Below are 15997 nucleotides of genomic sequence, written 5' to 3'. Positions count from 1 at the left end.
TGTGAAAGTATGTGAGTAATGTAGATGAAATTCATCCCTTTTATATGACGGAGTGATATCTGTGGGCCCCTTAATTAGTAGAACATAAGAATGCATGGTCATGCTCAAATGAGTCAATATGAGATATTGAGCTTATTTGTTTGAGTGTACCTACTTAGAGATCAAGAAACACACAGATTTATAAGAGGATGACACGGTCTATGTCTCATTGATCAATCTAGATATCAAGGATAGAAGGATTGAATGATACAAGATAATAGTCACGGATAGGTTAAGTCGGATCTCGACATTCTCGTCACTTGGATAGTAATAATACATTATTAGATGTCACTCATTGTTTATATATATAAAATAGTTTAAGGCATTGCCAACATTACGAGAACCTATTGGGTTACATACATACAAATGACAAGTTGATTTGAAGATGAGTTTATATGATGAATCATTGGATTAAGTTTAATCCGAATTAGATCCAACTATTAGATTGAGTCCAATTCAAATTAGACTCGTGGAGTCAATTTGGATTGATGAGGATCAATGAGTTGGACTTATTGGATAAACTCGAATTTACCCAGGAAGAGGAAAAATCAAGACTTAATTGAATTAATGTAGGATTTAATTAGATTAATAGAGAATTAATGTCAATTAAGGCAATTAATGTCAATTAAGACTCATTGGTGAATGAATACAAAAGGGGAGTTTTGATTAATTTGGTAAAAACTTATGTTCATCCTCTTCTTCCCTTTTCTTCCTCTTGGGTCGAAATCTTCCTTATGGTTGCTAGCACAATCTTAGTTGATTTTTTCTTCTCCACTTCATTGGTTCGTGAGATAGATGGAAAACTTATTTGTATGGATACCGAAAGAGGTACGGACACGTGATCGTGCTAAAATCCTTACTACCGGGAGTTCGTGTTTACGGAATAAAAGTATAACTTCCTTTTAACAAACTTAGATCTTCTGAAAGGATTTAATTAATTTTTTCACTGTACTTTCTACATATTTAGCGCTTTAGATCCTTTCCATAATCACCCTAAGTTATCTACACCGTATTGATCTTAAAACGGACTAATGAAGATACTAAAAGCGCGAACACATTACCTTTTGTCACTTGTTAGCTTCTTAGTTAAAAACTGGGATCATAGTAAAGTGTGTTATGCACACTCTTTGAAGTACGAATTGCCATGCTACAAACTTCAAAGAGTATGCATAAAACACTTTACTATGATCTCAGTTTTTAACCAAGAACCTAACCAGTGGCAAAAGGTCAAAGGAGGCCAAAAGACATACATACATTCTTGATGTAATCTCATTTATGTGTACTGTCTGCAAATGGTACATGCTATCAGGCAGGAGTAACATTTAAGGGGCAAAAGACTAGCTAGATAGATTACGAGCAGGGTTTTCAATCCTTCTTGACGCCGGTGGGTCGCGCTTCCAGTCCTCCTTCCTTCCTCGTCTCGAGCGAGTAGGGCATGTAAGTCCCCATGATCTTATCCCACATCACAAAGAAAGGCTGCGAGAAGTTGTACTTGCTCCCGTACAGCTGGTGGTGGATGTCATGGTACGCGCTGTTGTTGCTGAAGAAGGCGTGGAACAGGTTCCCCGGGATACAGAGGCCGCAGTGGTCGTCCACCGTCTTCACGGTGGCGAAGGAGAAGAAGTAGATGCTGGTTCGCGGGGTCATTCCGGTGACCAGAAACGACACGGCGCCGCCGACGGTGTCCATGATCAGGCCCTCCAGTGGGTGGTTGTACAGCGCGCCGTAGGCGTAAGGGACGACCAGCGAGTGGTGCTTCGAGTGGAGGTGCTTGTACAGGAACTTGTTGGTGTGCATGTACCGGTGCATGAAATACTGCCAGGTGTCCATCACCAGCATTGCGCCGGCGAACTGCGCGAGGACTACCAGAGGACCGGGCTGCTGAGGTTTCGCGCCGCCGACGTCGTCCCCGCCGACGAACTGCAGTTTGGTGTTTTTGGCAATTGTTTAGATGGATTAGAAAAGTAAAACAATCAAATTGCAGGAGACGAGTGCGCACGGCGAAGAGGAGAATGCAGACGACGCATTGAACGGCCTGCTGAAGAAGAACGCCTCTGACCACAGCGCCTTTGGAGACGCCGTTCTTCGATTTTTCTTCGCTCTTCGAGTGCAGTCGGTACTCATCGTACCCATCGAACAGCACGTACATGCCTGAGTAGAGCCAGTAGACGGCGATGGGCACGAAGGTGCCCAGAAGCTCGTCTGAAACAGCAAACGCCATTGCTAATTTCTTACTTCTGCAAAGCACAATTAGATTAATCGTTGGCAATCAAGTAGATTTTCCCGGTGACGAACAGTGATCAAGTTGGATTTTTGTGAATACAGCTTATTGAATTACACAGGAACACAGTTTGCATCTGTTACAAGAAACAGAGAACTGCAGGGTAGAGAATTGTAGCGCAGAAGAAAGGTTAAAAGAAGTAAGTTGTAAACCCTAATCTCATGTGGGAGATGTTTTTGTACGATCGCGAATTAGGAAAGTAGATGCGCAATTTTATAGAAAAAGCAACAATTAGATCCACTGATATAGAAAAGAAAGAACAGAGGAGGCACAATTGAAAAAAAAAAAATATATCTACAAAAGAAAGAAAGAAACTAGATAGAAAAGATAGCAAACTTACCAAAGAAGATCTTGCGAGAGACGATAATCGAGATGGAAGAAGGGAATAGAGGTGTGGCTGTTGGATTCGATGGATGCAAATCACAAATCTGTATATACCATGGAGTGGGAAGCTCTGTTCCTGGCTCTTGGCTATATTAAGATCGAAGGAAGAGAGTTGAAGGAAATAAGGAGGAAGGAAGGCGGTGACCGGGTCAGGGAAGTCGGCCAACCGATAGCCGACGACTTCCAATCTTTGTGGTTTTCGTACTAATGATGAGGTTGAGAGAAAATTGCAAATCCGAATCTATAGATAATATTTGGGAAAAGGTATAAAAAATTCCCTTTATTTTATCTTCTTTTTGGATGCCTGTCTAAATCTGGCATTATATATAATTAATTTAATAAATTATATAATTTCCACGTATAATTGATTGATTTTTTAAAAAATAATTTATCACATTTATTATACTCATCATAGAACTTTAATTGGCTATCTACTTCTAAAAGAACGTGGATCAACGTGGATCAATGAAAAGGAGACAACTAATGAAAAATATTTAAATCAATTAAGAACCTATAAATTCAACGTTATATTAAAAATAAAAACCTCCCGACTTTTATAAACCCTCCTCACAATCGTAAACCTAAAAGCCTATTCGTTTAAAATTGAATCGAATTAATCGAACTAAATCAATTTTTTTCAAATAAATCAAATTAAATCGATTTTTGATAAAAATCAGACTGTACTAAATTAAATTTTCAATAAAATCGAATAAATCAATTTTTTCTAAAAATATGATTTTATTTAATAAAAATTTGATTCGGTCTAAAATTTATGATGTAAAAAATGAATTTTATTCAAAAATTCGATCTATGCAGTCAATTTAATTTAACCGAATAAAAAAATTTAAAATCGAACTCGAATCAAATTAATTGATTTTTAAAAAAAAAACATCAGATTTCTAAATAAATCGAACCAAATTTTTAAATTCAATCAATTTCATCAGTTTATTCAATTTAACCTAATTTTTTGCTCAATCCTAAAGTAACTTATATTAAATCCCATCACATCATTATCTATATTTTTTTTATTTGCTATAAGTATTTATAATATGTATTTATATACTATTATAAATATATATTTATAATATACATATTAATTAATTTATTAATATGCATGGGTCATGCTTACTAATATTTTTTTTGTGAAAAAATATTCTGAATGAAGTAAGGATGACAATGGGTAGAATTTGGGTAGGATTTTATATCCTCCGTATCCATTCTCATTTTTTATATCTATACTTATACCCATCCCCATACTCATCGGGTATTTAACTTTCATACCCATCCCCATACCCGTCGGAGTTTCGGGTACTCATATCCTACCCATCATCCTATTATTCCCTACCATTCTCATTTAAAAAAAAAATATTTCAATGTACTTGTCAGGTCTTCCTCATCTCGTCCTCCTTCGATCGGGTGAATATTTTTCGTGGAAAAGAAGATGAGATGCGTGTTGATACCAGGATAAAGAGACAAACTAAGTTTTTTTTCTAAGACGGAAAACGAGCTAAAGTTTTTTCTTTCTCAATAAAAAATGAGGCTTATAAATAAATAAATATATCGAGTATCGGGTAGGGTATGAATATGATTTTACCACATCTGCCTCCATACCCATATCCGAATACCCATTTACTATAATCGGGTATAAAAATTCTAGAGCACCATTCGTGGGTCGCTTGCCAAAATATGGGAGGATGCAAGGGCCCGTGTTGCCATGATGACCCCCGGTCAGCTCGGCGACAGCCATCTGCAGGCCGGGAGGTTTAACATCGGCGCTCGACGGTCTTCCGAGCGGGATATTTATAGTTGCCACTTCGACCCTAGAGTTTAACGTCGCCGCTCGACGGTCTTCAGGCCGGGGGGTTTATAGTCGTCGGTTCGACTCCAAAGTTTAACGTTGCCGCTCGACAGTCTTCCGAGCGGGATATTTATGGTCGCTGCTTCAACCCTAGAGTTTAACGTCGTCGTTCGACGGTCTTCAGACCGGGGGGTTTATAGTCGCCGGTTCGACTCCAGAGTTTAACGTCACCGCTCGACGGTCTTCCGAGCGGGATATTTATGGTCGCCGCTTCGACCCTAGAGTTTAACGTCGCCGCTCGACGGTCTTCAGGCCGGGGGGTTTATAGTCGCCGGTTCGACTCCAGAGTTTATCGTCGTCGCTCGATGGTTTTCCGAGCGGGATATTTATGGTTGCCGCTTCGACCCTAGAGTTTAACGTCGCCGCTCGACGGTTTTCATGGGGCGTAGCCGTTCGGCGTATTCTTTTCTTTTTGATATCATTCCTGCATTCAAAGGGAAGCAAGGAACGGAAAATACATAAAACGAATTACATGGGCACACCTTTCATCCAACTCGGTACGATTGGAGATGTTTAGCGCTCCATGGTCGTTCTAGCTGTCGTCCATCTTCATCCTCGAGGTAATAGGTGCCCGATCGGAGCTTCTCGATGATCTTGAAGGGCCCAACCCAGGGTGCCTCCAGCTTGCTCACATCTCCGACCGACTTTACCTTTTTCCATACAAAGTCACCGACTTGGAATGCCCTGGGAATCACTCGTCTGTTGTAATTCTGCTTCATTTTTTACCGGTACGCAATTAGCCGGACGGATGCCTTGGCTCGCACCTCGTTTACCATGTCCAACTCCAGCTGTCTCCACTCGGCGTTACTCGTATCTCACTATTGCACCCGCGACTGTCGGAGTCTTGCCCCGGTCACTAAGCCAAGGAACTATCGCCGCTGATCGCCTTCACCTGACCGACATCATAATCACCAAAACGCCGGACGGCGAACAGCCAGACAGTCATCCGAGCAGCGACATCCGCACCAACCAAGAAGCAACCCCCGAGCCTCCCAAGAGCGAGCTAGACCGTCTGCTCGGGAGGAAGAAAATAGAAGCAACACCGTTCGGGGGGAAATCAACATCATCGTTGGAGGGCCAACCAGCGGAGACTCCAACCCAGCCCGTAAGTCGTACGCCCTGACGGTTGGAGATCCATGCTGTAGGATGCAGTCGAGAGAAGGAGAACGGGCCCGAGATCATCTTCGGCCCTAGTGACCTCGACGGAGTTGAAATGCCTTACGACGACGCCCTCATTTTCAGAGCGGTAATATCAAACTACACTATTCATCGCATGTTTATTGACACAGGGAGCTCGGTCAACATCATCTTCAAGAGGACGTTCGACCAGCTTCAGATCGACAGGGATGAGCTGCTGCCTATGACAACGCCCCTGTTCAGATTCACTGGTAACGAGGTTCAGCCGGTCGGCCAGATGAAATTGGCCATTTCGCTCGGTGAAGAGCCGCTCAGAAGGACGCGTACCACTAACTTCATCGTAGTGGACGCGCCCTCGGCGTACAACGTCATTTTGGGCCGACCAACCCAAGGTGAATTTTGGGTTGTCGTCGAGCTCTTCTTGGGAGAGCGTCACAGTATGTTGACGTCCAGCTTCTTTCATCGCCTCGGCTCTGGATTCAGGTGTGTTCCCACAGACGACACCAATTTGATCCTGTCCGGGCATTGAGTCGGCAGACGCTGGGGACAAGGTGCTCTTGTCGATGGCGTATAAACCTCTAGCTGGTGTGAGCCTCCGGTGAGAACCTGCAAACACAAAACCGAGCCAGGAAGGGGTTCCCGGCGACGGCCCTCCGACGCTCAAGTCAACTCCGACGAGAAGAGATCGATGCAGAATAACGAGCGTGAAGACTAGCTACAATAGATGAGAATGCATATCTCCGTCGAAGCCTAGAGTCTTTATATAGGACCCCTAGGAGGCGCGTGCACACTTCTCGAGGCATGTGCGCTTCCCAAGACATATCTCAAAATGGATGTGTCAGAAAAGTACATCCGGCACCATACCGCAACTGTCCGAGTATATCTCTGCCTTGACAGTGGAAACTTCTACTGTACGATTCTTTGTCCGGCCCGACCGCTGACCATGCTGTTTGTCGGTGGCACATGTCTCGAGAAGGATATCACCAGCTGTCCCCTTCGTCTTCTTCTGCACCTTTTGTCTGCTAGTAGTCTGAACGGGAGAGATGCTTGGACTCACTGCTGTCCGGGAAGGGACATGTACTAGACTGAAAGGAAGAGACGCTCGGCCCGTTGATCACCCGGTAGTTCGGTGGACATCGTGGATGAGCCGAGCGGGTCGTCCGCTCGGCTGAGGGCGACTGGCGCGGTCTTCTGAACAAGAGGAGTCCTGCTTGGCTTGTGAGCGTCAAAAGCTCGGCATAACGACCGAGCTGTCAAAGCGCCGACTCGGGTGCTATCCGCGCCGATCGCTCAGATAGGTTAACGTTGACTACGACTGCGACAGGGCCGTTGACCATCCTCCGGGCGGGCCCCCCTTTCTTACCACCGGATCATGTGCCTCCCCCTTAAGTCTAGTCGAAGGAGGTTGTAGGTCCGACTGACTGGACTAGTATGCCAACACAGGGCCGACCGGTGAGGGATGCTGAGCGTGTTGGAGTGTATACTGAAAGCCTAAGCTTTGTAAACATTCATTATGAATAAAGAATCACATTTGGTCTAATTATCTACATTTGTTTGTAGTTGTTCATTTAATTTATATTGTAGATAACATAGTATGTGGTGTCACATACAGAAGATGATGTTATCAGTACCTTATAAATTATAAACAGTAGCTCACGACCAGAATGGAAAGGAACAAACCATTAGAAGGTCGTAGTGTAATTAGGTATTAGTTTATCTTGACTATATAATTACACTAGTACACTCAGAGTGTATTGAGTAGGACCATTTGAGGTCGTTCCTTTTATACTGACTTTATAAAGGAACAAAGACCTCAGTTATTATGGAAGTGTGTGCTCTTAATCCTAATATAATAACAAGCACATATGTTTGATATTTATTTCTTTAATTTATCAATGGGTGAGATTTAGTTCGATGAATCAATAAACCCGATAAATTGGGAAATGGTATCACTCATAGTGCGTGTTGTTGATTATAGAAGGAAACTGTGTCCTAGTGATACTAGGTTGATAATGTCCTCAAGAGGAGCTCATAAAGATTGTCATGTTAAACCTGCGGTGGACTTAGTCCGACATGATAATAAGGTTGAGTGGTACTACTCTTGGACTTAGATATTAATTAAATGAGTTGTCAATAACTCACTTAATTAGTGGACATTCGATATCTTAAACACAGGGAGACTAACACACTCATAATAAGAAGGAGCCCAAAAATGTAATTTGGGATTGGTGCGGTAGTTCAATGATAGTTCTCTAGTGGAATGAATTATCATTGATAAAATTAAGTTGTGTGTTCGGGGCGAACATGGGATGCTTAATTTTATCGGGAGACCAAAACCAATTCCTCCTCTCGGTCCATATCGTAGCCTCTTATTTATAGATTACTATACCCACATATACCCACCTTCTATACCCACCTAAAGGGGGCCGGCCAAGCTAGCTTGGGAACCAAGCTAGGGCCTGCCTGGGTTTAAGGTGGCGGCCCTAGCTTGAACCCAAGCTAGTAGGGCCGGCCATAATTAATTAAAAAGAAAATTTAATTTTAATGTTTATTATTATGTGGAAGATTTAATTTAAAAGAGAATTAAAATTAAAATATCTCTCTGGTAAAAGATTTACAAAAGATTAAAGAAAGAGATTAGATCTCTTTCCTTATTTGTAGATTGGAGAGATGTTTTATTTTCTCTTTAAAATTATTCACATGTTAATAAAATTAAAATTATAGATATTTCCTTTTATTAACCATGAAGAGATTTTAAAGAGAAATTTTATTTTTTAAAATTTCCGGAAACAAATAAGGAAAGTTTTAATTGTTGATTGAAACTTGTCCAATTTGCTTCCTATTGATTTGGCCGGCCATCATTGTTTAATTGGGGAAATATTATTTTATTTTTCTCAATTAAATCATGTCAAGGAAATTAAGGAAAATTTATTGTAATTAAATTTCCTAATTTACCTAGGCCAAGGAATATAAAAGAAGGGTTGAGGGTGCCTTCACAATATATAACATCTATTATTCCTCTCCCTCTTTTGTCCCTTGGTGTGGCCGGCCATCATCTCCTTCTCTTCCTCTTGTGGTGGCCGAACCTCTCCCTCTCCCTTGGAGTTCTTGTGGTGGCCGGATACTACTCGGAGAAGAAGAAGAAGAAGGAGAGAAAGCTAGCATCTCTTGGAGCTTGGTTAGTATTTTGGTTTTTCTCCTTGGTAAAGCTTTTCTTTTGTGGCCGAACCTTGCTTGGAGGAGAAGAAGGTGGTTGGTGGTTTCTCATCTTGGAAGATCGTTGCCCACACAACGTCCGAGGTTAGAAGAGGAATACGGTAGAAGATCAAGAGGTTTTTTCTACAAGGTATAACTAGTAATTTCTATTTCCGCATCATGCTAGTTATTTATGGAAATAATACCAAATACAAGAGGCTTACGTTCTAGTATTTCGAATATGTTTTTTGATTGTTCTCTTTGGTTAACCTAAAGTTATTTTAGGAAATTAAATATTAGCTTTCTATTAAAGGTTTTGTCTAGTCGGTGGTGGTTGCTCCCATATCCAAGAAGGCCATGTGCCTCGCCACGTCAGTACTGGGAACCTTTTATGGAAATTAATATTTAATGGAATTAATAACTTAAGGAGACTTGGGTCGAACGTGTTAAGTTCCGCAGGAGATCCAAGTCAAAACCTAAAAGAACAAATAGATTAAGTTTTGGATCAAACGTGTTAAGTTCCGCAGGCGATCCAAAATTTAATTTAAAAGAACACATGGTAGCTAGGAAAAGGTTCAGACCTTTGTACAAAATTTTTGTACAGTGGAACCTATAGGTTTTCCGAGTAGCAACCAACAGAGCGGCCATAACATTACCTCATACCGTTGAACGGAAGCGTGTCCGCTATCACTTGGCAGAATTTTTACTAATTGGTCTGCCCATCTGAAGATGATCAGCGATGACCAGCCTTAGTTCTCCTTGGATTGCTCGCAAATCCCATCTATCAGGGCAAAGCATGCGGCCACGCCTTCATAATGACCTTCATTAAATGCCCTCCTATGATTGACAGCCACGTGGCACCGCCACTGTCATCGAACGCACGAGGCGACAAGCTCGATGTGACCCTCTGGTGATTTGAATTCAATGGTGTGATTTGCGCCTTGGGGCCTGCGACCTAGATCGAACGGCTCCGTTTGGCCGAACCTCTCTTTTATATAGTCGTAGCGTTGTTCCTGATTCATTTCGCAATTTTCGCGTTTTGGTGCTCTGGCTACTCGGTGTTCATCGCTCTGTCGACGATTTGCGCTCAGGGTTCCGTTAATTCACGCTTTCCTTCCCTCCTCCGAGTAAGGTCATTGCTTCTTCTTGTCTTTGCCTCTGTTTTTCTCGCCTTTTTGAGCTTTTGGTGTTTCCCTGTCATCTTTTTTGCTGACCTCCCTATATTCTCGCTTTCTCCACTGTTCCGGCGATGGCGAGTTCGTCACAACCGTCTGACCCTGCTCTCGGCCTCTGGTATACCACCATGGAGAGCCGGTTCGATGCAGGTGATGCGGTGAGCCTTGTCCGCACCTTCGAACTTCCTCCTGACCATAAATTAGTATTAGCTACTTCGTCCGATCGGCCTTATGATCCGCCGACCGACACTACTTGTTTCTTCCGAGACTAGTTTGTAGCTGATCTGCGTTTTTCCATACATCCGTTCGTCATTGAAGTATGCAATTATTTTCGCCTCCCGCTCGGTCAACTTGTTCCAAACTCGTTTAGGTTGCTGTGCGGCGTGGTTGTCTTATTTAGGCTGCACGGCATCCCTTTAGTTCCCAAGATTTTTCATTACTTCTACTATCCTAAACAGTCCGAGTGGGGTACTTTCCTTTTCCAATCTTGGATCGGCCTTGTCTTCTTCAACAAAATGCCCATCCCAATAAACATTGGAAAGAATACTTTTTCTTTCTGTGTTTGCCCGAATCGCCGCCCTTCCGAACCAAATGGCAGATCGCCGTACCCACTCCACCAGAGCTCGGTAAATACAAGAACCAGCCGACCTACCTTCATGCAGCCAACCTGCTGGCAGACCAAAAGTTCAACATCCACAAGCTGCTCTATGAGGGCGTGCTATACATATTCGGGCTCAGTCCGATCTGCTCGAAACTTCCGAGCAGCATGGGTAAGAGCTTTCTCGATCCTCTTTTCCTTTTGATCTAACTGATTTGTTTTCCCTTTTTGCAGCTGATATCATGAAAGTGCGCTCGCGCTACCGAGCGGATGAGGTTAAGGGCCGCTGAGATTAAAGCGGCGGCTACTAAGGAGATGGCCGACCTTGGCATTGCGCTGGTCGGCTCACACGAAGGGGAGAGCGGCGAGGCACCTATTGCTATCAGTGGATCAGCCGTTCGGGTCTCTGCCACAGAAGTGGTGGGCGATGCTACTTCGTCCGCCAGACACCCCTCTACTCAAGACGAGGACGTGGAGCAATCGACCGAGGATGTTCCTTTGGTGATCCGCAAACGCCGTCGGACGGAGATACCTGCCCGTTCGGCAACACCTGCGGAGCAGGTGTCTGAGCAGGTTGGCGCTCCTTCCGTAGGGGTTGACTTGGCTCCGGCTTCTATCGAAGCAATTTCCTCAGATCGCACTCTTTCACAGCTCGATCTGCCGATGGATCCAATTGAAGCGCAACCAGTTAGTTCTCTACCACTGGCCCGTCGACGTATACGGCGCTCCGGCATCACTTCCGCTCCGATCGGCCAGCCCTCCGGTCCTTCAGGTTCAGCTCAGTCTACTCCGAGCGGCCGCTGAATAGTTAAGGCCATCCTGCACCTACCAACAGAAGAGTTCCTTCTAGCAGCTGACCGACCGACAATTTCAGAGCACCAGATCACCATTCGTGGGGCGCTTGCCAAAATATGGGAGGATGCAAGGGTCCGTGTTGCCATGAGGACCCCCGGTCAGCTCGGCGACAGCCATTTGTAGCAAGCCAACGGTGTATGCCTCCCCCACCTCCCTTCACATTATTATCTTTGCTTGACTTTTAACGTTATTTTCTCTGAGTGCAGAGTTGGGTGGAAAGCATCGCAATCAGCAACCGCTTGGCGCTGCTAGAGGAAGAGTTGAAGAGAGTTAAGATTTTCGGGGGCAGCTCGGTCCAGGGGCCTTCACCTGCTGAGCTGAAGGTCGAGCTGGTCGATACAAAGAGGCTCCTGGAAGATGAGCGGCATAAATCCTCTTGACTGGAAACCACGGTGGCTCAACTCGAAGCCAAGGTCAAGGCACATGACCAGGAGATCAGGCTAGCGATTGCAGAGAAGAACAAAGCCATTAGTGATCTGGACGCAAAAAATGTTGAGGCCCGGGCGTTGGAGTAACGTGTCCAAGAATTAGCCGACATGCTATCCGCCGAACGGAAAAGTCGATCGATGGAAAAGACTGAATTCCAAGGAGAACTGAAGAATCTCCTAGACGTCCTTGAAGCTTCTCGAGCCACCCTCAAGGAGTACTAGGACGGTGAATCAGACCGCTTTGCTGTGATGAGGCAAGCTTATGTTCGCTTGGATGATTTTGCCCAAAAGGTCTGTGACCGACTCATTATCGCCTTTGTGGAGGCCATTAATTCTACGACTGCTTATCTGAAGGGTAAGGGTCACCTTTCTGAAGCGACGGCTATCCTGCCTAAGGACTTGGCCGGGCTGCTCGATGCCATCCCTGAGCCAATCTTTGATTATCTGGAGTGAGGAGGACTAATCCTTTTGTAAGTTGTGGATGTATGTTGGCCGTCCGGCGGGAACTTTTTTAATGAAATTAGTTTTTCCGTGTTTACTCCTGTTATTGGTTGATTGCTTAGGTTCGAGCGAAATACTTGACCTTAACTTCTGATAAGTCCCAGGATAGCAATTCCTGGATATGAAACCGTCGTTCGACCACTAACCGGCGATTTAGAGATTCTCTCGATCGGCTATTCATGCTTGCCGAACCGACCCTTAGGTTGTCATTCGACTCTAGGGTTTTATCGTCGCTGCCCGACGGGCTTCTGGCTGGGGGGTTTATAGTCGCTGGTTCGACTCCAGAGTTTAACGTCGCTGCTCGACGGTCTTCCGAGTGGGATATTTATGGTCTCCGCTTCGACCCTAGAGTTTAACGTCGGAGCTCGACGGTCTTCTGAGCCGGATATTTATGGTCCCCGCTTCGACCCTAGAGTTTAACGTCACCGCTCGACGGTCTTCAAGCCGGGGGGTTTATAGTCGCCGGTTCGACTCCAGAGTTTAACGTCGCCGCTTAACGGTCTTTCGAGCGAGATATTTATGGTCGCCACTTCAACCCTAGAGTTTAACGTCTCCGCTCGACGGTCTTCAGACCGGGGGATTTATAGTCGCCGGTTCGACTCTAGAGTTTAACGTCACCGCTCGACGGTCTTCCGAGCGGGATATTTATGATCGTCGCTTCGACCCTAGAGTTTAACGTCGCCGTTCAACGGTCTTCAGGCCGGGGGGTTTATCGTCGCCGGTTCGACTCCAGAGTTTAACGTCGCCGCTCGATGGTCTTCCGAGCGGGATATTTATGGTCGCCGCTTCGACCCTAGAGTTTAACGTCACCGCTCGACGGTTTTCATGAGCGTAGCCGTTCGGCGTATTCTTTTCTTTTTGATATCATTCCTGCATTCAAAGAAAACCAAGGAACGGAAAATACATAGGCACACCTTTCATCCAACTCGGTACGGTTGGAAATGTTTAGCGCTCCATGGTCGTTCTAACTGCCATCCATCTTCATTCTTGAGGTAATAGGCGCTCGATCAGAGTTTCTCAATGACCTTGAAGGGCCTAGCCCAGGGTGCCTCCAGCTTGCTCACATCTCTGACCGACTTCACCTTTTTCCATACAAAGTGGCCGACATGGAATGCCCTGAGAATCACTCGCCTGTTGTAATTCTACTTCATTCTTTGCCGATACGCCATTAGCCGGACGGATGCCTTGGCTCGCGCCTCATCTACTATGTCCAACTCCAGCTGCTTCCGCTCGGCGTTACTCGTATCGTACTGTTGCACCCGCGACTGTCGGAGTCTTGCCCCGATCACTAAGCCAAGGAACTATCGCCGCCGATCACCTTCGCCTGACCAACATCATAATCACCAAAATGTCGGACGGCGAACAGCCAGATAGTCATCCGAGCAGCAACATCCGCACCAACCAAGAAGCAACCCCTGAGCCTCCCAAGAGCGAGCTAGACCGTCTGCTCGGGAGGAAGAAAATAGAAGCAACACCGCTCAGGGGGAAATCAACATCATCGCTGGAGGGCCAACCAGCGGAGACTCCAACCGAGCCTGCAAGTCGTACGCTCGACGGTTGGAGATTCATGCCGTAGGATGCAGTCGAGAGAAGGCGAACGGTCCCGAGATCAGCTTCGGCCCTAGTGACCTCGACGAAGTTGAAATGCCTCACGACGACGCCCTCATTATCCGAGCGGTAATAGCAAACTACACTATTCATCGCATCTTTATTGACACAGGGAGCTCGATCAACATCATCTTCAAGAGGACGTTCGACCAGCTTCAAATCGACAGGGCTGAGCTGCTGCCTATGACAACGCCCCTGTTCGGATTCACTGGTAACGAGGTTCAGCCGGTCGGCCAGATGAAATTAGCCATTTCGCTCGGTGAAGAGCCGCTCAGAAGGACCGGACCACTAACTTCATCGTAGTGGACATGCCCTCGGCGTACAACGTTTCATTTTGGGCTGACCAGCCCTTAGTGAATTCCGGGCTGTCGTCGAGCTCTTCTTGGGAGAGCGTTACAGTATGTTGACGTCCAACTTCTTCCATCGCCTCGGCTCCGGATTCAGGTGTGTTCCCACAGACGACGCCAATTTGATCCTGTCCGGGCGCTGAGTCGATAGACGCTGGGGACGTGGCGCTCTTGTCGACGGCGTATGAACCTCTGACTGGTGTGAGCCTCCGGTGAGAACCTGCAAACACAAACTGAGCCGGGAAGGGGTTCCGGAGACGACCCTCCGACGCTCAAGTCAGCTCCGCCGAGAAGAGATCGAGGCAGAATAATGAGCGTGAAGACTAGCTACAGTAGATGAGAATGCATACCTCCGTCAAAGCCTGGGGTATTTATATAGGGCCCCTGGGAGGCGCATGCACGCTTCTCGAGGCATGCACGCTTCCCAAGACTTACCTCAAAATGTATGTGTCAGAAAAGTACGTCTGACGCCATACCGCAACTGTCCGAGCATATCTCTGTCTTGACAGTAGAAACTTCCACCGTACGATTCTCTGTCCGGCCTGGCCGCCGACTATGCTATTTGTCGGTGGCACATGTCTCGAGAAGTATATTACCAGCTGTCCCCTTCATCTTCTTCTGCACCTTTTGTCTGCTACTAGTCTGAACGGGAGAGATGCTTGGACTCACTGTCGTCCGGGAAGGGACATGTACTGGACTGAAAGGAAGAGACGCTCGGCCCGTTGGTCACCCGCTAGTTCGGTGGACATCGTGGCTGAGTCGAGCGGGTCGTCCGCTCGCCTGAGTGCGACCGGCGCGGTCTTCTGAACAAGAGGAGTCCTGCTTGGCTTGTGAGCGTTGGAAGTTCGGCATAACGACCGAGCTGTCAAAGCGCCGGCTTGGGCGCTATCCGCGCTGATCGCTCAGATAGATTAACGTTGACTACGACCGCCACAGGACCGTTGACCATCCTCCGGACGGTCCCCCCTTTTTTACCATCGGATTATAGACTATATTATTATTTTTGTTACAATCAGGATAAATCTAACCCCTTTCTATGTTCCCTCCTATATATATGGGATATTTTAAGAAGTGATCATCTTTCTTAGTTTTTTTTATATTATAGTGTCCGACTAAATAATTTTAGGTCCTTATAGATATGATATAATAAAAATATTTAAAGAGATTTTAGAATAATTTTTTATTTTTAAAAATAAAAAAATATTTAAATACTGGCTGACTAAATTGAGACAGTGAGATTTAACGTACGAGGAATTCAAGAATTTGATAGAGTCAAAGATGTTATCAATGCCCGGCAGAAGACTTTGGCACAATTAGTGTAGTCAGCCATCTTAATTGGCGACACAAAGATGACAGTGATATATGCCCAAGAAAAATATGAAATGAACTTCAAAAATGAACCATGAATTTTATCGTTGCGGTGATATGCTGATATTGACCAAAGTGTATAGGTCAGCAACATAAGTCCATATTGATACAAAACGTGATAATCAAACGTCTTTCATTGTGAGTCTCACGGTGAGCCATGAAGGGAGGTAAATTAAATCCTAAAGTGACAGGTTATTTTCCATAGATATGACTTAACCATTCC

General features: G+C 45.2%; 1 protein-coding gene across 1 annotated transcript; it reads right to left on the bottom strand.

Moving 5' to 3' along the window:
• Positions 1–1286: 1286 nt before the first annotated feature.
• On the bottom strand, positions 1287–2932 carry LOC122032484 (sphinganine C4-monooxygenase 1-like). The gene is made up of 3 exons (XM_042591772.1): positions 2661–2932; positions 2039–2276; positions 1287–1959 (listed from the first exon to the last, which is right to left on the bottom strand). The coding sequence occupies exons 2-3, from the start codon at positions 2258–2260 to the stop codon at positions 1405–1407; spliced, it is 777 nt and encodes a 258-aa protein (XP_042447706.1). The 5' UTR covers positions 2261–2276; positions 2661–2932; the 3' UTR covers positions 1287–1404.
• Between the last annotated feature and the right edge of the window lie 13065 nt (positions 2933–15997).

This window comes from Zingiber officinale, chromosome 11A (assembly GCF_018446385.1).
Source record: "Zingiber officinale cultivar Zhangliang chromosome 11A, Zo_v1.1, whole genome shotgun sequence".
NCBI lineage: Eukaryota > Viridiplantae > Streptophyta > Magnoliopsida > Zingiberales > Zingiberaceae > Zingiber > Zingiber officinale.
The sequence above is the reverse complement of the archived record's forward strand: the minus strand, read 5'-3'. Positions and strand labels throughout refer to the sequence as shown.